At 44.3% G+C, this 23,631-nt stretch overlaps 1 protein-coding gene and 1 long non-coding RNA gene across 2 annotated transcripts in view; both read right to left on the bottom strand.

Annotated features, from left to right (window-relative positions):
* Positions 1-3,390: 3,390 nt before the first annotated feature.
* On the bottom strand, positions 3,391-4,810 carry LOC143963782 (proto-oncogene Mas-like). The gene has a single exon (XM_077473510.1). It carries the CDS (start codon positions 4,597-4,599, stop codon positions 3,568-3,570), a length of 1,032 nt encoding a protein of 343 aa, XP_077329636.1. The 5' UTR covers positions 4,600-4,810; the 3' UTR covers positions 3,391-3,567.
* Positions 4,811-17,711: 12,901 nt separating this feature from the next.
* The window catches only part of LOC143962915 (uncharacterized), a 101,499-nt gene continuing 95,579 nt past the window's right edge, over positions 17,712-23,631 (bottom strand). Inside the window, exon 3 of the long non-coding RNA XR_013270832.1 lies at positions 17,712-17,760. This is a non-coding gene — a long non-coding RNA (uncharacterized LOC143962915). The remainder of the gene's footprint in view (positions 17,761-23,631) is intronic.

Genomic DNA, 23,631 nt, shown 5'->3' with positions numbered 1-23,631 from the left:
AAAGTGTAATATCCCTTTAAATTTCGTACCTGGGTGGTGTCTATAGTATGCCTGTAAAGGGGCTCATGTTTCCCGTGCTTAGAACTGTCCCTGCTCAAAGTGTCATTTCTGCAGGAAAAAAAATAATTTAAAAGCACTCATTGCTATAATGAATGGTCGACTCCCCGTAATACAGAGAACAGTCATTGAAAGTCATTGATAAAAAAAAATCGTGGGGTTCCCCCCAAATTTAATTACCAGGCCCTTCAGGTCTAGTATGGATATTAAGGGGAAGCCCACATCAAATAAAAAAAAAATTACGTGGGGTTCCCCCCAAATATCCATACCAGACCCTTCAGGTCTGTGTTTGGAATTTAAGGGAAACTCCATGCCAAATAAAAAAAAATGGCGTGGAGTTCCCCCCCAAAAATCCATACCAGACCCTTTATCCTAGCACGCAACCTGGCAGGCCGCAGGAAAAGAGGGGGGAATGAGAAAGTGTCCCCCCTCCTGAACCGTACCAGGCCACATGCCCTCAACATTGGGAGGAAGCTTTGGGGGTCTGTGACCCCTCAAAGCACCATGTCCCCATGTTGATGGGGACAAGGGCCTCATTCCCACAACCCTGGCCTGGGGTTGTGGGGATCTGTGGGTGGGGGACCTATCAGAATCTGGAAGCCCCCTTTAACAAGGGGACCCCCAGATCCCGGCCCCCCATTTGAAATGGTAAGGTGGTACTAAAGTACCCCTACCATTTCACAAAGAAAGTGTAAAAAATTGTTAAAACACACACACACACCGTTGGGAAAAGTCCTTTATTAAAAATATATATATTTTTTTAATTCCAGCGGTGGTAATCCACTCTTGCTATGCAGCGATGGGTGATCTCTTCTCCGGGGTCCAGCGATCCGATCCAGCGATGGTCCAGCGCAGTGCATCCATCCTGTCTCCACCGGAGACACTGCGGGAATTCTGGCAGCCTGGCACGTCTTAGCTGAGGAGGACGTGGCCACCCCTCACCTGCCCCTGCCCCCCTCTAACGCAAGGGGAAAGCCAGGCCTCCCCAGTGATGTACGGGTGACCCCACCTCCCTCTGATGTAATGTAGGTTTCCATTACATCAGAGGGGGGTGGGGTCACCCGCACGTCACTGAGGAAGCCCGGCTTTCCCACTTGCATCAAAGGGGGGGCGGGGCCAGGTGACCGGTGGCCCCGTCCTCCTCAGCTAAGACGTATCAGGGTGCCGGAATTCCTGCAGTGTCTCCGGTGGAGACAAGATGGATGCACTGCCCTGGACCATCGCTGGATCAGATCACCCATCGCTGGATCAGATCACCCATCGCTGGATAGCAAGAGTGGATTACCATCGCCGGAATTATTTTTTTATTTTATTTTATTTTTAATAAAGGACTTTTCCCAATGGTGTGTGTGTGTTTTTTAACAATTTTTTACACTTTCTTTTTGAAATGGTAGGGGCACTTTTGTACCCTCTTACCATTTCAAATGGGGGGGCCGGGATCTGGGGGTCCCCTTGTTAAAGTGGGCTTCCAGATTCTGATAAGCCCCCCGCCCGCAGACCCCCACAACCACCGGTCAGGGTTGTGGGGATGAGGCCCTTGTCCCCATCAACATGGTCACAGACCTGAAGGGTCTGGTATGGTTATTCGGGGGGAACCCCACATAATTTTTTTTTTATTTGATGCGGGGTTCCTCTTAATATCCATACCAGACCTGAAGGGCCTGGTAATTGAATTTGCGGGGAACCCCACGCTTTTTTTTTTATCAATGACTTTCAATGACTGTTCTCTGTATTACGGGGAGCTGACAATTCATTATAGCCGCGAGTGCTTTTAAATGACTTTTTTTCCTGCAGAAATTACACTTTGTGCAGGGACAGTTCTAAGCATGGGAAACATGCGCCACTTTACAGGCATACTATAGACACCCCCTGGGTATTTAAAGGAATATTACACTTTTATTGTTTCACTTTAAGCATTATTAAAATCACTGCTCCCCAAAAAACGGCTGTTTTTAAAAGTTTTTTTTGCATTGATACATGTCCCCTGGGGCAGGAACTTGCATATAAGCCTTTAAAATTAGCACTTTAGATTTCTCCCATAGACTTTTACAGGGTGTTCTGCGGCTTTTCAAATTTGCCGCGAACACCCCAAATTGTTCGCTGTTCAGTGAACAGGCAAACAGGCAATGTCCGAGTCAAACATGAGTTTGACTCGAACTCGAAGCTCATCCCTATTCTTGAATAATTTTTGCAATGTGACAGGACACATTATTCTGCTGAAAGAAGTCACAGCCATCAGGGAATGCTGTTTCCATGAAGGGGTGTACATGGTCAGCAACAATGTTTAGGTAGGCAGTACATGTCCAGTAACAGCCACATGAATGGCAGGACCCAAGGTTTCCCAGCAGAACATTGCCTAAAGCAACACACTGCCTCTGCCTTATTCCCATACTGCATCCTGATGCCATCTCTCCCTCAAGGTAAGCAAAGCGCATGCACCTTGCTATTGACATCATATAAAAGAAAACCTGATTCATCAGACCAGGAGACCTTTTTCCTTTGCTCCATGGTTCTTATGCTCACATGCCCGAAGTAGGCCCTTTTGGCTGTGGACATGGGTCAGCATGGACAACCTGACTGTTCTCCCTGCACAACCCCACACAAAAAAAACTGCGATGCCCATTTTTTGTGCTTTCAAGACATCAACATGTTTACTTGCTGTCTAATATATCCTTTCAACTTTCAGATGCCATCATAACGAGAATAATGTTATTCACTTAACCTGTCAGTGGTTATAAAATTATGGCTGTTTGACACACATGGCAAGTTCAATCGTTAATTCAAATGATTGTCACGCTAAGGAAAATATTGAATTTGTTCAACCAAAGATGAATAATTCATTTTCAGATGACTGCCCATGATTGACAATATCAATTACTTAAACCCTACATTGTGTTTTTATTATTTTTATTATCAATGCTTGGATTAGTCACCAGGCACACTTGGCGGACACCTTTCCCACTGTGTGCTGCCCATTTGTAGCTTGGATTAAACAAGCAGCTGTCACTTCTCTCTTTTCAGCGTTGATTGTTCTCCTTGCAAGAGAAAAATCAAATAGCGTAAAGCCAGATCTAAGCTGGTTAAACTTTAAACAGCATAATCATAAACTGAGCTACATGCTACGTATCCAAGCTGTCGTAGACATGTACGTAAAAAGTTGATCTAACATGTCAGACATTTTACTTTTACGTAAATACCCCTAAAAATGAATTCTATATGAAAAATGTAATTCTTAAAACTTTCAATCAATTTTTGCACAAATTAATTAAATAATATCAACATTTATTTAATTCCTTTAAATACATGTGCGCATTATTCCATCATGATGCCCCATCTAAAAAAAATGTCAGTTTGACAACAGAGTGCAAACAGCTGTAATGATAATAAATTGTAATCCAACCAGGAAACAGAACTACAGTGGCTCTTGATCCCAGCTTTCCAGGCTAACCAACTTCCACTTTTCTATGTCTAACTAAAGAGGATACATATAACCTTTTAACCATGGTAATTTCACATCACTGTCTCCGGTTCAGCCGATATCTGTCTTTGTTCTCTTTTATACTGTGATCCTTCATCTCGAAATACAGCCTGAAGAATAGCCAGGAGTGTAATTTTTCTACCGTGGGTGCCTTTGCGACCAACAAGGAAATATACAAAAGGATTTATGGCACTGTTCGTAGAGCAGAACATAGAAAATAAATCCATCATGGGGAAGGGTGGCATAATATGGTGTTTGTACCATGCTAGTAGTAAGATTCTCATGGGCATTCCAAACACAAGAAAGAAAACCACTGTTACTGTGATGACCACATATAACTTCCTAGGCTGCCGTTGCTGAGAACTTTTCCACACTTTAATAAGCAGAACCAAGCTTGATACTGTCATGGATGGAATAAAGATCATGAAGCTAAAGCAACAGATAATAATAAAGACAACTTTACATTCCTTACCAGATCCATCTTTTAGGCCTGTGCGATTGTATGTAATATTGTAACAAAAAGCTAACTCAAGGGCACTAAGCAGGCAAGAAGTGAACCATATGAAGGCACATACAACAGCAGACAGATGTTTTGGTCTGTTGCAGTGATACCAGATAGGAAATAGGACAGATATGCATCTTTCAATGCTTATAGCTGTAAGAAGGCATAAGCTGGTATTGTATCCAAAAATGCAAGCTTGTATGAGTGTATCAATCACATTGATAAAATGAACATGTTCATAGTGAGCTTCTAACCCTGGGGCCAGCGTAAAAACCATAGCAACAAGAGTAAATACAGTTACAAAAAGCAGAAAGGCAGCGTCAACCAAGGCAAGGTTGAAGATATAGGTTGTGGAAGTGTTCCTCTTTATCTTAAAAGAGAGGTACCACACAACTAAGCTGTTCCCACATATACCAATTATTGATATTATGATAGTTATGGGTGAGATTACTATATTGAACACTGGTTTGAACAACATGGTATTATTATTCCAGTACATTGTCTCTGTCACAGAAGGTTGGTTGGTTATGTTCTCTGGACCCATGGAAATGAACGAAGACATTTTATAAACAGTTTATCACAAAGCTATGTGGAAGTGCTTTTTAATAATCCTAAATGTCTGGATCCAACATCTTGCACATGATAATGTATTTTAGTCGTTCAGCTTGAGTCATACATGGTGTCCAGAAAGTATGCTTCATCCAGATGCAGACAGTTTTTATCTGTGGTGGTAGAACATAGTCTTCTGTTTTCACCCTCAGCATTGTTTTCCATAGGCTATGAAAGAAAAGCAATACCATAATGAACCCAAAAAAGTATAAGCAATAAACTAAGCAGAACATTCAAGTATTGTGTGACTTCAGTATAAAGAGTAGCAGTGGTAACAATGAAAGTGTATGCCAAGGTAAACCCCCAAATTATCACCAAACCTCCTTTCTCTGTCCTAAGCAAGTCCTTGCTTTTTTCTCTTATACAGGCATACCCCAATTTTATGGTACTCAATGTGGTTTATTTACTAAAGCTGGAAAGTGCAAAATCAGGCTCACTTCTGCATAGAAACCAATGAGCTTCTAACCCCAGCTTGTTCAATTAAGCTTTGGTAATAAAACCTGGAAGCTCATTGGTTTCTATGCAGAAGTGAGCCTGATTTTGCACTTTCCAGCTTTAGTAAATAAACCCCATTGGGTACTTAAAAGTGGGGTATGCCTGTACTATGATCTTTCAGTAAGATACTCCCAGTGACATTGTGACAAGGCTTGTACAATTCTTGCCTTTAATAAAACAGTAACTTTCTCCAGCCTCTCTAGGGATATCTCTTGGAAATGGCCATTTGGACTAGGGCTTAGTGGGGTCTGTTGGTGGACAAGAGCAGTAGTGATTGTAATAGGACAGTGTGGCCTCTTTGATGCCAGGCTGGGTCCTTTTTAGAGTGTAAGGTGGAGCCTTGGAAGCCCCAAACTAGGGGCCTTAATTGTGCCCTGTGGATCACCCGCCTGGGCCTCGACAGGCCAGAGGATGACTTTGCACCATTTTTACACAACATAATCTTACATATGCTGATTTTTCACCTCTTTGACCTCTTAAGAGCATTGGTCATGTTTTTGCTGGGTTTGGCCATACAGAGCAATGGGTGTTTCTATATTAATTACCTATCATTCTCACAATTGACTTTTGCTGCTGTCAATTACAGCCTGTAAGGAGAAAGTGGGGGCGGGACAAGCAGTGATGTGTTTGTCAATGGACACACAGACCACAGTTCTGGATCAAGTCCACATGAGTGCCTCTGTAGCAACTAGCTTGCTATGACAGCACTCAGAACTGGGGAGGAGCCAGGAGTGCTGGCGGGGGACTCGAGAAAAGGAGGATCGGGCTGCTGTGTAAAAACATTTCACAAGGCAGGTAAGTATACCATGTTTCTTATTTTGGAAAATATAAGTGTGACTACATTTTCAAAATGCACAGTCTACTTGACTTTAGTAAATTCACCCCAGTGGGGTTCAAATACAGTTGCACGTGTTTTCCTTAGTAAATGTAGTGTGGTATAACTTTGCTTTGTAAAGAATACCCAATCAGGTGAAAAGAAAAAATAATAATTCTTGTACATGATTGGATGATGGAAATCAAGAGAGCTTTACCTCATTTACTAAGCTCTGGGGAAAAATGTGTGCAGCTGCACTTGCAACATACAGAGACTATTTGCCTTTAGCAAATCCCCCAATGTATTTTATGACATGCCTTTTTATGCTTTCTAAACCATGTGTACCAGGCCTAAAGGAGTTGAGAATCTTCACAGAAAAAAAACGCGAAGATTCGCCTCAATTATTCAATCATGTGCAGAAGAAAGAAACAGGAATTTGCATCACATGATTGGATAACTGTAAAGTGAAACGTTACTCTTTTGAGTGTTCTCCTTTAGTAAATCACCTGATATATCTGCCCTAAGGCTAATATATCTGGAACACATATCACTATACTGTATGTGTAGAACAAGGGTCTCCAAACTGTCTAAACAAAGGGCCAGTTTACTGTCCTTGAGGCTTTAGAGGGGGCACATTGTGGCCAGTGGGATTGAAAATGCCATGGTGTCAGTGAGCGCAAACAGTGCCCCATCATAGGTTTTAGTGGAAGGAATGGCCCCCTACTGTTGGTATCAGTGGAAGGGATGGTGCCTCATTGTTGGTATTTACGTAGGAATGGTGCCCCATCATTGGTATCTGTGTGGGAAATGGTACCCCATCACTGGTGTCCATGGGAGGAATGGTGCCCCACCTTTGGCATCTGTAAAAGGAATGGTGTCCCATCATTGATATCTGTGGGAGGAATGGTACCCCATCATTGATATCTGGGGAGGAATGGTGCCCCACCATTGGTATCTGTGGAAGGAAAGGTGCCCCATCATTGGTGTCTGTAAGAGGAAGGGTGCCCCATCATTGGTGTCACTGGATGGCACGGTGCCCCAAAGTCTGGATAAAGGAAAGCAGAGGGCTACATCCTGCCCACGGGCCACAGTTTGGAGACCACTGAGGTAGAACGTGGACATGAGAATTTCGTGTGGTGTTCTCAAAACTATTTGCATTAAGTCATTTTCAGCTGCAGGGTACATGTGTAGCCAGGGCTTTTTTTCAGTGTGAATGCAGGGGAACGCGGTTCCGGCACCTCCAGGACTGACTGTATGTAATGGCAAGGGGAGCGCTGGAGTGTGCTGCAGGGTCTATTGATGCTCGCTGTTGGATAATCTATTCTAGCTGGAGGAAATAAATTTTTTGCGGGGGGTCAGTTGTTGCTGGGAGAGATCTACTGTTGAGAGAGGGTTATATTGTTGCTCGCAGCCAGAGAGACTATTGATTCTGGCTGTGCGGAGATCTGTTGATGCTGCCGGGACTCTATTGTTGCTGTGTGGGAAAATTTGCTGTAGGTGGTCCATTGTTGTTAGGGGGATCTATTGTTGCTGGCTGCAGGGAATCTATTTTACTGCTTTTCTTGTTAGCATAACCAAATCCAAAACAAATTACTTATCACCACAAAATTATACTTGGTTATGTATTGTCTAAAAGGGCAGAACTGGGAGGTGGATAGGGGATGGAACGAAGGAATGTTGCTCGGAGGTGGGTAGGGGTGGAGAAAAGGGGGGGGGGGTTCCTGCACCTATTCTTTGAGAAAAAAAGCCCTGTGTGTAGCCATTTCATGGTGCACAACACAATAACAAACAAAAAAAAAAAACCTGCAAATGCCTAAAAAAAATAAAAAATAAATACTTCCTATTTTTTTACTGTGCATAGCTGAAAACTTGATTCACCTCTATGAGGTGTAACACACACTGACTCCACTGAGCCCATTCATATCTCTGCACTGCATTGTATGTGTTGGTAAAAATTAGGCATTTTCTGTGAATTTTCACTCACTGTGATGCCCAATAGAATAATGAAAACACATATACAATGCACATTAAAAAATGCACTAAAAAATGAACAAACGTGGACATGGATAGATGTAAGCCCAGCCTGAGTAAATCAGCCTCATTTTTTTGTTTGAAGGCTCTCAATTACTTTAGTAAATCAGGCCAATAGTCCCAGCAGTGTAGATGTAGATGCAGTACATAGCATACACGGGTGTTCCTCAACGCTGCATAATAAATAAGTTAGTGAGATTACACTAAAGCCAGTTCCTAACACTATGATATAATTTATTTTATAAAGTCATAATAAAACACTAATTTCTGCTAAGTAACCAGCTCTGTAAATATGTGCACGTATTTAAAATAACGGATTACAGCATTACCAAAAGAACATTTTCACACCCCTGAACATATACAGACTATTACTTTCCATCACAAATGTACACAAAAAGAATGCCACTCTAAACTTGGGAGTTTCAAATATTAAGGCCCAGTGTGCCAATATAAACACTTCATTCCTAGCCAACCATTACAACAAAGAAGACAAAAGTTTAATATCTGTCTGGCATGAGGAAAATCTCAAAATCATATACACAGAATAAGTAGTTCCAAGATGGTATGTTTAGCCTTTTTTTGGCTTTTGATGTCCGAATTTTTGTTAGGTATGTACATATGTATTTCAAAGGCCCAAACATTTTTGTTTCTTTAGTGTTGATTACAGTGGAGAAGTAATGGAAAACATGCCACTTTTTATTGCTGGCTGTGCCCCATTGGAGAGGTTTCCACTCATTTCTGGACGTGGTGATGGTGTCACACAAAAAAGGATGCAAGCAGAAATATTCAATCTCTTATAAGGCCCCTGTAAACTGGGTGTTTAGCCTCGGTAAATGAGACTCCGATGTTTAGGTATGGGTAGAAGGCACTGGCAGCATATGATCAGAGATGAATGCCCCGAATGCTTGTGTTTCAGCTGACCGCCTCTTATAAAAGTTAACAAGCTACCAGCAGCAGGGCTGGATGTTGTACCCATGCCTTCCGCGCAATCCTATATGCCAGAGCCTTATGCACTGAGGCTAAATATCCAGTGAGCATGTGGCCTAAAAGAAAGACATATGCAATAGTTAGCAATACCCTAGGAGATTCACTAGGAGTTGTTTAGTAATTTGAGTTCTCTGTTCTGCACCTTGTCTCTAAGGCCGCGTACACACGGGCGGACTGTTCGCCCAACTTTGTCCGCTGAACAGTGTTTCAGCGGACAGTCCGCTCGTGTGTGGGCTTCAGCGGACAGTTTCAGCGGACTGTTTGACGAACAAAGTCTTACGGAATTTCCGTAAAACTGTTCGCTGAAACTTGGTTTCAGCGGACAGTCCGCCCGTGTGTGGGCCAGTCCGCTGTACTTTCGAAATGAGCGGACTGTTCCCGCCCGGAGAAAAGTCTGCTCATTTCGAGCGCGTCTCCAGTTAGGCAGGGCCCGCGAAGGAGACGTCGCGGGCTCCGCCGCCTGGTATGGACTTAAAGGGGAACTCCAACGCCGAAAAAAATCGGCGTGGGGGTCCCCCCAAAGTCCACAACAGACCCTTGTCCGAGCACGCTACCCGGCCGGCCAGGAAAGGGGGGCGAGCGAGCGCGCCCCCCCTCCTGAGCCGTACCAGGCCGCGTGCCCTCAACATGGGGGGTGCCTTGGGGAAGGGGGGGCCGCGCGGCCCCCCCACCCCAAAGCACCTTGTCCCCATGTTGATGAGGACAAGGGCCTCTTCCCGACAACCCTGGCCGTTGGTTGTCGGGGTCTGCGGGTGGGGGGCTTATGGGAATCCGGTGGCCCCCTTTAATAAGGGGGCCCCCGGATACCGGCCCCCCACCCTATGTGAATAAGTATGGGGTACAATGTACCCCTACCCATTCACCTGTAAAATAAAAGTACCCAAAAAAAAACACAACACACGAGATAAAATATTTTATTGCACAGCTCCGGGGGTCTTCCGTCTTCGGGGGTCTTCTCGCCGGACTCCTCCGCTATCTTCTTGTAGCTCTTTTGCTAGCGGAGGAGTCCGGCTTTCTTCCTCCCCGCCGCCGGCCTCTTCTCCCGACTTTGGGGGTCTTGTCCCCCTCTTCGGTTCTTCTGCCGGGCCACCGCGCCTTCTTATAGCTCTTTTGCAGCCGGTGGCCCGGTCTTCTGTCGCCGCTGTCGCCGCTGTCGCCGTCGCCTTCCGTTCTTCTTCTTCTTCTTCTTCTTCTTCTTCTTCTCCAGGAGATGTTGACACGTCGCTCTCTCCGGCCGGAATGCCAGAGCCGCGCTGCGCGGCCACTTATATAGTGACAATGGGGCGGTGTCACATGGTATATGTCACATGGGTTGGTCACATGGTGACCCCGCCCCTTACGATGTCATAGTCCCCATGTGACATCAACCCATGTGACCAACCCATGTGACATATACCATGTGACACCGCCCCATTGTCACTATATAAGTGGCCGCGCAGCGCGGCTCTGGCATTCCGGCCGGAGAGAGCGACGTGTCAACATCTTCTGGAGAAGAAGAAGAAGAAGAAGAAGAACGGAAGGCGACGGCGACAGCGGCGACAGAAGACCGGGCCACCGCCTGCAAAAGAGCTATAAGAAGGCGCGGTGGCCCGGCAGAAGAACCGAAGAGGGGGACAAGACCCCCGAAGTCGGGAGAAGAGGCCGGCAGCGGGGAGGAAGAAAGCCGGACTCCTCCGCTAGCAAAAGAGCTACAAGAAGATAGCGGAGGAGTCTGGCGAGAAGACCCCCGAAGACGGAAGACCCCCGGAGCTGTGCAATAAAATATTTTATCTCGTGTGTTGTGTTTTTTTTTGGGTACTTTTATTTTACAGGTGAATGGGTAGGGGTACATTGTACCCCATACTCATTCACATAGGGTGGGGCCAGTATCCGGGGGCCCCCTTATTAAAGGGGGCTCCCGGATTCCGATAAGCCCCCCGCCCGCAGACCCCGACAACCAACGGCCAGGGTTGTCGGGAAGAGGCCCTTGTCCTCATCAACATGGGGACAAGGTGCTTTGGGGTGGGGGGGCCGCGCGGCCCCCCCTTCCCCAAGGCACCCCCCCATGTTAAGGGCACGCGGCCTGGTACGGCTCAGGAGGGGGGGCGCGCTCGCTCGCCCCCCTTTCCTTGCCGGCCGGGTAGCGTGCTCGGACAAGGTTCTGTTGTGGACTTTGGGGGGACCCCCACGCCGATTTTTTTCGGCGTTGGGGTTCCCCTTTAAGTCCATTCCAGGCGGCGGAGCCCGCGGCGTCTCCGTCGCCGGCCCCGCCTACCTTGACACGCGCTCGAAATGAGCGGACTGTCCTCCTCGTGTGTGGGCGAGTCCGTTCATTTCAAAAGTTGCGCGGACTTAGTACGACGAACTTAGTCCGCTCAAAAAGTGCCGTGTGTGGGCAAGTTCGTTCATTCAAAAGTTTGAGCGGACTGTTTGACGAACTTAGTTTCGGCAGACAGTCCGCCCGTGTGTACGCGGCCTAAGAGCAGCCTCAGCCCCACTGGCACATCTAGTTGAGTGAAAGTTATTGCAAGCACTTATTAGGAAAACAAGTATAATAACTTTAGTGTGAATTAGTATTACGAAATAGACAGAAGACCATTTAGTGGTAAATTAACTCAATGTATTGGTATGGGTTGGAATGCCTCTAAACTTTCTAAGGCCGCGTACACACGGGCGGATTATCTGCCCAACTAAGTTCGTCAGACAATCCGACAGACAGTCCGTCCAACTTTTAAATGAACGGACTTGACCACACACGACGAACAGACAGTCCGCTGAAAGCTTGCGCGATGACGTGTACAGCACGTACGACGGGACTAGAAATTCGACGTCCAATACACTGCAATGCAACCTTCAGCCGTGTAAATCCTTTCTGAGCATGCGCCATACTTAGTCCGTCGAACTAGCCTACTCACGAGCGGATTGTCCGCTGAAACCAAGTTTGGACGGACAAAATTACGGAAATTCCGAAAGACTAAGTCCGTCAGACTGTCCGCTGAAAAAGTCCGCTGAAGCCCACACACGAGCGGATTGTCCGCTGAAACACGGTTCAGCGGACTAAGGCCGCGTACACACGGGCGGACTGTTCGCCCAACTAAGTTCGTCAAACAATCCGACAAACAGTCCGTTCAAAATTTGCATGAACGGACTTGACCACACACGATGAGCAGACAGTCCGCTGAAAGCGTGCGCGATGACGTGTACAGCACGTACGACGGGACTAGAAAAACAACATCCTATACACTGCAATGCAACCTTCGGCCGTGTAAACCCTTTCTAAGCATGCGCCATACTTAGTCCGTCCAACTTGCCTACACACGAGCGGACTGTCCGCTGAAACCAAGTTTGGACGGACAAAACCAAGTTTGAACGGACTGTCTTACGGAAATTCCGTAAGACTTTGTTCGTCAGACTGTCCGCTGAAACAGTCCGCTGAAGCCCACACACGAGCGGATTGTCCGCTGAAACACTGTTCAGCGGACTAAGTTGGGCGAACAGTCCGCCCGTGTGTATGCGGCCTAAGTTGGGCAGACAATCCGCCCGTGTGTACGCGGCCTAAGGCCGCGTACACACGGGCGGACTGTTCGCCCAACTTAGTCCGCTGAACAGTGTTTCAGCGGACAATCCGCTCGTGTGTGGGCTTCAGCGGACTGTTTCAGCGGACAGTCTGACGAACAAAGTCTTACGGAATTTCCGTAAGACAGTCCGTTCAAACTTGGTTTTGTCCGTCCAAACTTGGTTTCAGCGGACAGTCCGCTCGTGTGTAGGCAAGTTGGACGGACTAAGTATGGCGCATGCTTAGAAAGGGTTTACACGGCCGAAGGTTGCATTGCAGTGTATAGGACGTCGTTTTTCTAGTCCCGTCGTACGTGCTGTACACGTCATCGCGCACGCTTTCAGCGGACTGTCTGCTCATCGTGTGTGGTCAAGTCCGTTCATGCAAATTTTGAACGGACTGTTTGTCGGATTGTTTGACGAACTTAGTTGGGCGAACAGTCCGCCCGTGTGTACGCGGCCTAAGGCTTCATGTACACAAGCCTACACTGGCAGCTTCTAAGCTTGAGTTTAGGAGCTTTTGCCATTTTTTTCCAAAGCTCTCAGCCCTGGTTTACATCGGTACGATGTGACATGCGTTTTGACATGTCAAATCGCATGTTAAATTGGCGGCAATTGTCGGCAATGGCACCGTCCTAATTGGACGGAGCCACGCCGATTTCAAGAAGTAGTTTCTGTACTACTTTTTGCAATTTTGGGCTGCGATTTACATTGACATCTGTGCAGAAACCTGCACAGATGTCTCGTAAATCGAGGCCGAAATCGGAACTGACATGCGGGAGTGAATTCCCACTCAGCTGAACTCGCACAGCTTCATTCCCGCAGCTCAGTGTGAACCTGGGCCTAAACTCAACTCTATGAAAGCCAGTGTCCATGTACACATAGGAGATTATTTACTAATACCGGAGAGTACAAAATCTGGTGCAACTCTGAATAGAAACCAATCAGCTTCTAGGTTTTATTGCCAAAGCTTAATTGAACAAGCTGAGGTTAGAAGCTGATTGGTTACTACGCACAGATGCACCAGATTCTGAGTGCACCAGTTTTAGTAAATCTACCCCAGTGGCTTTTAGCAGAGTTTAGGAGTTACTACGTTTAGGTGAGGTTAAACCTCCCTCACCCTTTGGGAAAGTTTAGACCACCGGCTGCGGGAAAATGCAAAACATGGCAAAAACAGTGCAAAACCGTGGCAAAAACATGCCACAATTTTGCATTTTCCCATGGCCACAGTAAATGTAGGCCAGTGTACAGGCCGCAGCTCTTTGCTCCACTCCCTCCTTTTCTTCTTCCTCTATGGCCTCTTCTGCAGAAGTCCTCTGAACCAGCAGTGAGCATTCAAGGGGCTACACAAGCAGGCAGGCTAAAATATGCCATGCAGTGCTTGAGTTGGTCTGCCTAGAGGACAGGAGCCACACTAGGGAAGAGATTCTGTCAGCTGTGCAGGGACAGGCTCAGAGGTGGTTGACACCATGCCAGCTTCAGCCAGGAATGGTTGTATGTGACAATGGTACCAACCTTCTCTCCACCTTCTAACAGGGAAACTTGATCTATGTTCCATGTTTGGCACATGTCTTGAATTTGGTGGTGCAGCATTTCTTGACCAGGTACCCAGGCTTACAAGATCTCCTGAGGCAGGCCAGAAAAGTCTGTGGTCATTTCCACTGGTCATACAATGCCAGTACTCGGCTGGCTGACATTCAAAGGTAATGCAACCTGCCCACTATGCGGCTCATTAGTGACATGCCCACCAAGTGGAACTCAACATTGGCAATGCTGCAGTGGCTGCACACACAGCAGAGGGCCATCAATGAGTACCTGTACGAGTATGGCACCAGGACAGGGTCAGGGGAGCTTGGCTTCTTTTCGCCACGCCAGTGGCTACTGATCAAGGATGCATGCACTGTCCTGTCACCATTTGAGGAGGCCACAAGGTAGTGAGCAGCAACAATGCATGCATCAGTGACACTGTCCCTCTAGTCTTCCTGATGGAGCACATGCTTTGTGGCATCATGGACAGGGCACTTGAGGCAGAACAGCGGGAGGAAGAGGATAACTTCTTTTCCTCCCAAGGCCCTCTTTATCCAGGAATGCATTCCTGCCGGGCCACCAAGCACACAGGAAGAAGAGGATGAGGAGGATTGTGTCAGCATGGATGTAGAGGATAACACGCAGCAGTCTTCAAGGGATGGTTTTCAGGCAACAGCCTGCGAAAGGACCCTAGGATTCATGGTATCAAGAAGAGGGATCATTACTGGCTGGCAACCCTTCTTGATCCACGTTACAAGGGTAAAGTTGCAGAACTCATCCTGTCTTCGCAGAGGGAGCAGAGGATGAAACATCTTCAGGAGGCCTTGAAAAAAAGTTTGTGTAACACCTTTCCAGACCCTGGGAGGTTACCATTTCCTGGTGCTGGACAACATGTTTCTGAGGCTTCGTTTGGTCAGAGGAAGAGCGGCGGAGAAGGTGGCCGGCTGACCAATGCTTTAAACTATTTTTCAGTCCTCAGGTCTGATAGGTTCAAGCAACCATCGCCAGCGTCTGCATTATATGGTGCAGGAATATCTAGGGGCAAGAGCAGACTTGGAGACCTTTCCAACAGAGCATCCACTGCGTTACTGGGTCTTGAGGATGGACCACTGGCCAGAACTTGCTCAATATGCAATCAAGCTACTGGCCTGTCCTGCATCTAGTGCGTTATGTCAAATGGATCAAAGAGTGTGTCTGTACACAAACTCCGTTGATAGGAGTATTTCTAAAAATGAATCAGTCCTTGATCAGCAGCTATCAAGCATCTTATGCTGATGTAACATGTACCGTATTTATTGGCGTATAACATGCGGCGGCGTATAACACGCACCCCAAGTTTAGGAGGGAATTTTAAGGAAAAAAACTTTTAGGAGGGAAGTTTAAGGGGGAAAAAAACTTACATTTATATGCCCATCATTGTCATCTGCAGCCTTGTCCACCATTGCAGCCTTGTCCACCATTGCAGCCTTATGCAGCCTTGTCCACCATTGCAGTCTTGTCCCCCATTGCAGCCTTATGCAGTCTTGTCCCCCATTGCAGCCTTATGCAGTCTTGTCCCCCATTGCAGCCGTGTCTATTTTATTTGCTATTTGTATTTTATTTTTTAAAAATGCCGCCGCCGAGATACACATCCGGCTCTGTATGTGCGGTAGTTCTCGGCGGGCCTCCGGCCGCCTTCGGCTCTTCTCGCCAGCTTTCGGCCACCTTCGGCTCTTCTCGCCAGCTTTCGGCCGTCTTCGGCCATTCTCGGCAGCTTTCGGCCACCGAGATGAGCCGACGGCGGCCGAAAGCTGTCAAGAAGAGCCGAAGGCGGCCGAAGGCGGCCGAAAGCTGCCGAGAACGGCCGAAGATGGCCGAAAGCCACCGATAATGGCTGAAGGCGGCCGAAAGTCGCCTTGAAGCGCCGAAGATGGCCGAAAGTCGCCTCGAAGAGCTGAAGGCGGCTGGAAGCCGCCCAGAGGCTCAGAATTTCGGGGATCGGCGTAAAAAACACGCACCCACGATTTTCCCCTGCTTTTAAGGGGAAAAATTGCATGTTATACGCTGATAAATACGGTAACTGATTGAATTTGCTATGGATCTGGGATCCCTTGAAGACTGCCTATGCTGCCTATCCTATTCCTCCTGAATCTTGATGATGCTAGCTTCCAACAATATTTTGGTTAAGACCACCACCACCACCCAAGGCCCAATTTTTCTGCCCCTGTTTAACAGGGGCATATAATTACAATTTTTTAATTACACTTAACAGCAGGGCCTGTTCCTGCACCCAACAAGAGTAACTGTGAGGGCTTACAGTGTTGTGGCACACCACCACCTTGCAAGACCCAATGTTTCTGCCCCTGTTTGACAGGGGCATACAATTACAATTTTTGAAATTATATTTAACAACAGGGAACATTCCTGCACCCAACAAGAGTAACTGTGAGGGGTTACAGTGCTGTGGCACCACCACCACCTCCCGAGGCCCAATTTTTCTGCCCCTGTATAACAGGGGCATGTAATTACAATTTTTGAAATAATATTTAACAGCAGGGCCCGTTCCTGCACCCAACAAGAGTAACTGTGAGGTGATATAGTGTTGTGGCACCACCACCACTACCCAAGGCCCAATTTTTCTGCCCCAGTGTTTGACTGGGTCATGTAATTACATTTTTTAAAATAACATTTAACAGTAGGGATGGGCGAACTTTCTTTGTTGGGTTGTTCGGTGAACCGATCACAATGCATTGCGGCGCTGAACAGTGCACTGCAAGTCCTGATTGGCTGAAACAGTGAAAGCTTCAGCCAATCAGGGCACAGAGCACTGTCAGAGTCATGATTGGACACTGTCATCATGACTTTATCCAATCAAGACTCATTCCTGCCCCACAATATAAAAGTATTCTTTCAATGGCAGTCATTTTCAGTGTGAATTCGGCATGGAGAGCGATAGAACAGGGCTCTGTTCAGTGCTATCAGTTAGTTAGTGTGCTATACTGTGCTATTTTTGTTTTCAATCTCTTTTTATTATTTTTCCATTTAACACAAATACAAATATATATTAATTTCTTTATAAAAATTGTCCACATGAATTCTATATTCTAGCTATATATTAATACTAATAATAATACATTAATACATTACTCTTTTATCCTAAATAGAATTCATTACATCACCTTTCTACCATTCATAATAGACAACCACATTGTATCCCCCCTCCCCCCCCCCCAAAAAAAAGAGATCCCTGTTCTCGCCGTGTCACGAGTGATTGCGGCAGCCTGTTGGTCCTCGTGTCCACCAGACACTGGCATCGGCTCCGGGGGCGAGCAGTGCACGTGCACCTCTAGTGGCCACGGGGCGAAGCAATGTAAGGTAATGCCGTTTCACCCAGCAGTGCCATTCTGCCGCAGTAAAACTGCGGAGGCTGGTTGGCAAGTAGTTAAGGTGGTGTGCATTAAGATTCATTCCTTTTTTTTCCTTTCCATTCCTGGTTCATTCCTTTTCATAAGTATTGTGATGAGGTTGCCAAGGACCTAAACTCTTCCCATTGTTTCCATATTTGTGGTTTTTGGCTACTCATTTCTTCAAACTTTATCATTATCTCCATTTGCTGTATTTCTCTCATCTCACAAACCCTTTCTGCCACTGTAGGACGTTTTGCTTTTTGCCAATTTCAAGATATTATTGTCCTAGCTGCTGTTATCATGTGGTGAAGGATGTCTGTCTTAATAGTTATTGTGGATCCTGGAATAATAGTTAGTATTGAAATGTTAATACTTGATTGTATTTCATAACCTGATACATTTTTAATATGTTATACCAGAAATCCTTCACCATTGAACAATTATACCATGTGTGTGTCATAGTCCCCCTTTCCTTAAGGCATCTCCAACACATTTCTGCATTATTTTATGTAGGTCCACTGGGGTCCTATACCATCTCATCATGATTTTAAAATTCCTTTCTTGATTTATGATCGCTATTGAAGTTTTATGTATCAAGGAAAATGCCCTATCCCACTCTACCAGTGAGATGGGGTTCCCCACTTCGTTCTCCCACTTTCTCATACACATTAAATCATTTAGAGATTCAGAAGGGAGTAGGAATTTATCTATAGTTGATAAATTATGGATCGGTCTTTGTTCCTTTATTAATAGCTGTTCAAAAATAGTTGGTTGTCTGCCAATTAGGGAAGATTGCATATTAGTCCTAATATATGTATTTAACTGTTGATATTGCATCCATTTGTGTTTATGTTCAGGCCCCAGTTCTGGCAATAATGGGAGCTTGCCGTCACTAGGGTCTGAATTATGCTTACATTTTCAATCCTTTTCCATTTAAGAAAGTTTACACCCTCTAATGCTGGTGGAAATTTCGGATTCGAAAATAAAGGGGTCATTGGTCCCCTTTTCAAGATTTTATCCCATATCTTCAGAGTTGATAACGTAAATAGAGTTAAATCTTTTTTCTCCGGTCGGAGCTGGGATTTAATCCAGGGTAGGGATTTTAGTTGCAATCCAGTAATATCTTCTTCCAGAGTTACCCATTGTTTATATTTTACATTATGGTACCAATCTATGATCCTAATTAAAGATGGGGCTTGTAGATATTTAGTAAAATCAGGGAGAGCAAGGCCTCCATTATTTTTTGTCCTAATTAAAATGTCTCTTTTTATTTGTGATGATTTATGTGGCCAAATAAAGCTTCCTATAGCCTTACGTAACTGCGTGATTAAATTGATTGGAGGGGTCAACGGGATAGCTTGAATTACATATAGTAGTTTTGGTAATATATCAATTTTTACTGTATTAATTCTCCCCATCCATGAGTGGACCATTTTATTATATATTTGGAGTAATTTTATAATCTTGCGTATCATTGGAGAGTAATTCAGTTCCTGCAATTTAGTCATATCTGTTGGGATATATATCCCAATATATTTAATTGCTACTTTTTGCCATTTTTAAAAGGGAAATTTTTCTGAAGGAGTTCCTGATCCTTATTTGGTAGTGATATATTCAGCATCTCTGACTTGTCATAGTTGACTTTAAAGTTACTTAATTTGCCAAATCTTTTAAATTCCTTCACGAGATTTGTTATTGTCATTATTTGATTGGTAACATATATTAGTAAATTGTCTGCGTAAACTGACATTTTATACTCCCTTCCCTTGACCCTTATCCCTTGAATATCCCTATTATTTCTAATAGCTGTAGTCAAATTTTCTATAACTATCACATACAAGGGAGACAAAGGACATCTTTGTCGAGTACCATTTGATATTTTTACATAATCAGAAAGTATCCCATTCGTTCATATTTTTGCTCTAGGATTAGAATACAATGCCATAATCCTATATAGTACCCTAGGTCCAATCTCAAATTGAATTAAAGCTTCTCTCAGGAACCCCCACTCTACCCGATTGAAATCTTTCTCATATTCCACTAATGTACATGTTTTTATTGTATTATCCCTTGCCTCCCTACCCATTGTAAAACCAGTTTGATCTAAATTAATATGTGCAGGTAAAATGGCTGTAAATCTATTTGCAATGATCTTAGAATATAGACATAAGTCTATATTTGTAAGGGAGATTGGTCGATAATTACCACAAAAGTGTGGTCCTTTTCTGGTTTTGGGATCAGTGCAATATGAGCTTCCATACTTTGTGGTGTAAATAGTTGGCGTATCGCATATAGAGTTAAAGGTCTTTCTCAGGATGGGAATAAGTATCTCCTGAAATCTCATTTAAAATTTTGAAGTATATCTATCGGGACCTGGGCTTTTTCCCCAGAGCCAGTGCGGATATAGCTTGCTGTATTTCTTCTACTGAGATGTATTTTTCTAGTTCTTCCATTGTTTCTTTAGGTAGGCTAGTCAATGCTGTTTCTCTCATATATTGGCGTATTTCCTCTAAACTTTTCTTCCTTTATTTCCTTGCTGTATTGATAAATTATAAAGCTTAGAATAGTATATATGAAATGTTTTAGAAATTTCCCCAGGGTCATATGTTATTTCTCCAGACATCTTTTGAATTTTAGTTATAGGGGTCAAGGGTTGTTGTTGTTTTAGATTTCTCGCTAAATCCTTTCCTGGTTTATTCCCATTTTGGTAGAACTGGTTTCTATTTTTATCCCTTATTCGCAGGGATTGTTCATTTGACATTGTTTGTAGTTCAATACGCTTATCCTTTAGCCTTATTCTAGCTATTGGGTTGAGATTTTGTTTATGCATATTTTCTAATAATTACATTTCTCCCAATAGTTGCAATATTTTATGCTCTTTATCCCTTTTCAATCTAGCCCCATGTTTATTGAATATTCCTCGCAAAACACATTTTAATGTTTCCCATTGTATAGGGATTGATGTATTCTGTTTCATGGGTCTGCAGGAATTCTTTTATTGTTTGTTCAACATCCTTTTCACATTTTTATCTTTAAGGAGGTTATCATTTAACCTCCATGATCCTTGTGGTTTCCTATATTGAGTTATTGCCAGCTCCACAAATATTGGAGCATGATCTGACCACAAAAAGTTACCAATGTCAGAGGAAGGGATCATCATCAGGCCTATTTGACTGAGCAAAAAATAATCTATTCTATGATATGTGTTGTGTATATTCAAATAGTATGAACTTTCGTTATTTGGTCATTCGGTGAACATCCGAACAAATGAGTCGTTCAACTGTTTGTTCGGCCCCCCAAACTGACCACAATGCATTGCGGCACTGAACAGTGCATTGCAAGCTCTGACTGGCTGAAGCAGTGAAAGTTTCAGCCAAGCAGGGCACAGCGCACTGTCAGAGTCATGATTGGACACTGTCATCATGACTTTATCCAATCATGGCTCATTACCGCCCCACAGTATAAAGTATTTTTCAGTGTGATTTTGGCGTGGAGAGAGATAAAATAGGGCTCTGTTAAGTATTATTAGTTAGTTATTGTGCTATACTGTGCTATTTTTCTTCAATTGTCAGTGTAGAATATTATTTTAGTGTCTGTCTAGGGACAGTGTGAGTGTAGTGAGGAGGACCATCATTCAGCTTTGCATAGTGTGCAGCTAGAGTAGGGACAGCACAGATAGTTTCACTGTAGTGTAGTGAGACCGCGTCATTCATACATACATTAGTGTAGAGTAGGGACAGCTCATACAGTTTCAGTGTAGTGTAGTGAGACCGTGTCAGTAATGTTGACATTAGTGCATAGCCAGAGTAGGGACAGTTCAGATAGCATCAGTGTAGTGACGGTTGAACACCGTCTATTTAATTTCGTTACTGCCAGTTTAACGCCATTTATTCTGTGTGCATTACGGCCAGTTTAACGCCATTTACTTTTCTGTGTATTACTGCCAGTTTAACGCCATATCGTTTTGTGCGTTTCTGCCAGTTTAACGCCATATAGTTCTGTATGTGTTACTTCCTGTTTAACGGCATATCGCTTTGTGTGTGTTAATGCCAATTTAACGGCATATTGTTTTGCATGCGTTACTGCCAGTTTAACGCCATATCGTTTTGTGTGTGTTACTGCCAGTTTAACGCCATATCGCTTTGTGTGCGTTACTGCCAGTTTAACGCCATATAGTTCTGTGTGCGTTACTGCCAGTTTAACGCCATATAGTTCTTTGTGTGTTACTGGCAGTTTAATGCCATATAGTTTTTCATGCATTTTCTGCCAGTTTAACGCTATATAGTTGTATGCACGTTGCTGTCAGTTTAACCACTTTCAGACCGGACCATTTTGCTGGTAAATGACCAGAGGTCTTTTTACACTTTGGCACTGCGCTGCTTTAACTGGTAATTGCGCGGTCATGCAATGTTGTACCCAAACAAAATTTGCGTCCTTTTCTTCCCACAAATAGAGCTTTCTTTTGATGGTATTTGATTGCCTCTGCGATTTTTATTTTTTGCGATATAAACGTAAAAAGACCGCAAATTTTGAAAAAAAATGATATTTTCTACTTTTTGTTATTAGAAAAATCCAATAAACTCAATTTTAGTCATACATTTAGGCCAAAATGTATTCAGCCACATGTCTTTGGTAAAAAAAAAGTCAATAATTGTATATTTATTGGTTTGCGCAAAAGTTGTCACATCTACAAACTAAGGTACGTTTTCTGGAATTTACGCAGCTTTTAGTTTACGACTGCCTATCTCATTTCTTGAGGTGCTAAAATGACAGGGCAGTACAAAACCCCCCCAAATGACCCCATTTTGGAAAGTAGACCCCCTAAGGAAATTGATAAGAGGCATGTTGAGCCCATTGAATATTTTATTTTTTTGCCTCAAGCGATTGAATAATGACAAAAAAAAAATTTTTTTTTTTTTTTTACACAAAGTTGTCACTAAATGATATATTGCTCACACATGCTATGGGCGTATGTGAAATGACACCCCAAAATAAATTCTGCTGCTTCTCCTGAGTACGGGGATACCACATATGTGGGACTTTTTGGGAGCCTAGCCGCGTACAGGGCCCCGAAAACCAAGCACCGCCTTCAGGCTTTCTAAGGGCGTAAATTTTTGATTTCACGCCTCACTACCTATTACAGTTTTGAAGGCCATAAAATGCCAAGATGGCACAAAACCCCCACAAATGACCCCATTTTAGAAAGTAGACACCCCAAGCTATTTGCTGAGAGGCATGTTGAGTCCATGGAATATTTTATATTTTGCCACAAGTTGCGGGAAAATTACAAACTTTTTTTTTTTTTTTTTTTTTTTCACAAAGTTGTCACTAAATGATATATTGCTCATGCATGCCATGGGCATATGTGAAATGACACCCCAAAATAAATTCTGCTGCTTCTCCTGAGTACGGGGATACCACATATGTGGGACTTTTTGGGAGCCTAGCCGCGTACGGGGCCCCGAAAACCAAGCACCGCCTTCAGGCTTTCTAAGGGCGTAATTTTTTGAGTTCACTTCTCACTACCTATTACAGTTTTGAAGGCCATAAAATGCCAAGATGGCACAAAACCCCCACAAATGACCCCATTTTAGAAAGTAGACACCCCAAGCTATTTGCTGAGAGGCATGTTGAGTCCATGGAATATTTTATATTTTGCCACAAGTTGCGGGAAAATTACAAACTTTTTTTTTTTTTCACAAAGTTGTCACTAAATGATATATTGCTCACGCATGCCATGGGCATATGTGAAATGACACCCCAAAATAAATTCTGCTGCTTCTCCTGAGTACGGGGATACCACATATGTGGGACTTTTTGGGAGCCTAGCCGCGTACGGGGCCCCAAAAACCAAGCACCGCCTTCAGGCTTTCTAAGGGCGTTACAGTTTTGAAGGCCATAAAATGCCAAGATGGCACAAACCCCCCCCCCCAAATGACCCCATTTTAGAAAGTAGACACCCCTAAATTTAGGGGTACACTAGTGAGACTAGGTAATAAATGGCGGGTGCCCTGAAACTATAAAAAAATAACTAACCAACCAGCGTCACCTGTAACAGTTATATGGTGATCACTGGTGAAAGGGTTAACTAGGGGGCAATCAGGGGGCTTTATGCGGTAGTATATGGGGGTCCCTGGCGCTATAAAAAGCTGCGGCGAACCTAAATACCTACCTGCCTAACTAGCGTCACCTGTGACACTAATACAGCGAT

Source organism: Lithobates pipiens, unplaced genomic scaffold (genome assembly GCF_037356315.1).
Source record: "Lithobates pipiens isolate NorthernLeopardFrog02 unplaced genomic scaffold, aLitPip1_a1.2 Scaffold_8, whole genome shotgun sequence".
Classification (NCBI taxonomy): domain Eukaryota; kingdom Metazoa; phylum Chordata; class Amphibia; order Anura; family Ranidae; genus Lithobates; species Lithobates pipiens.
The sequence above is the reverse complement of the archived record's forward strand: the minus strand, read 5'-3'. Positions and strand labels throughout refer to the sequence as shown.

Excerpts from the sequence above, each read along its gene's own strand:
- LOC143963782 (XM_077473510.1), bottom strand. The coding sequence starts at position 4,599 with ATGTCTTCGTTCATTTCCATGGGTCCAGAGAACATAACCAACCAACCT.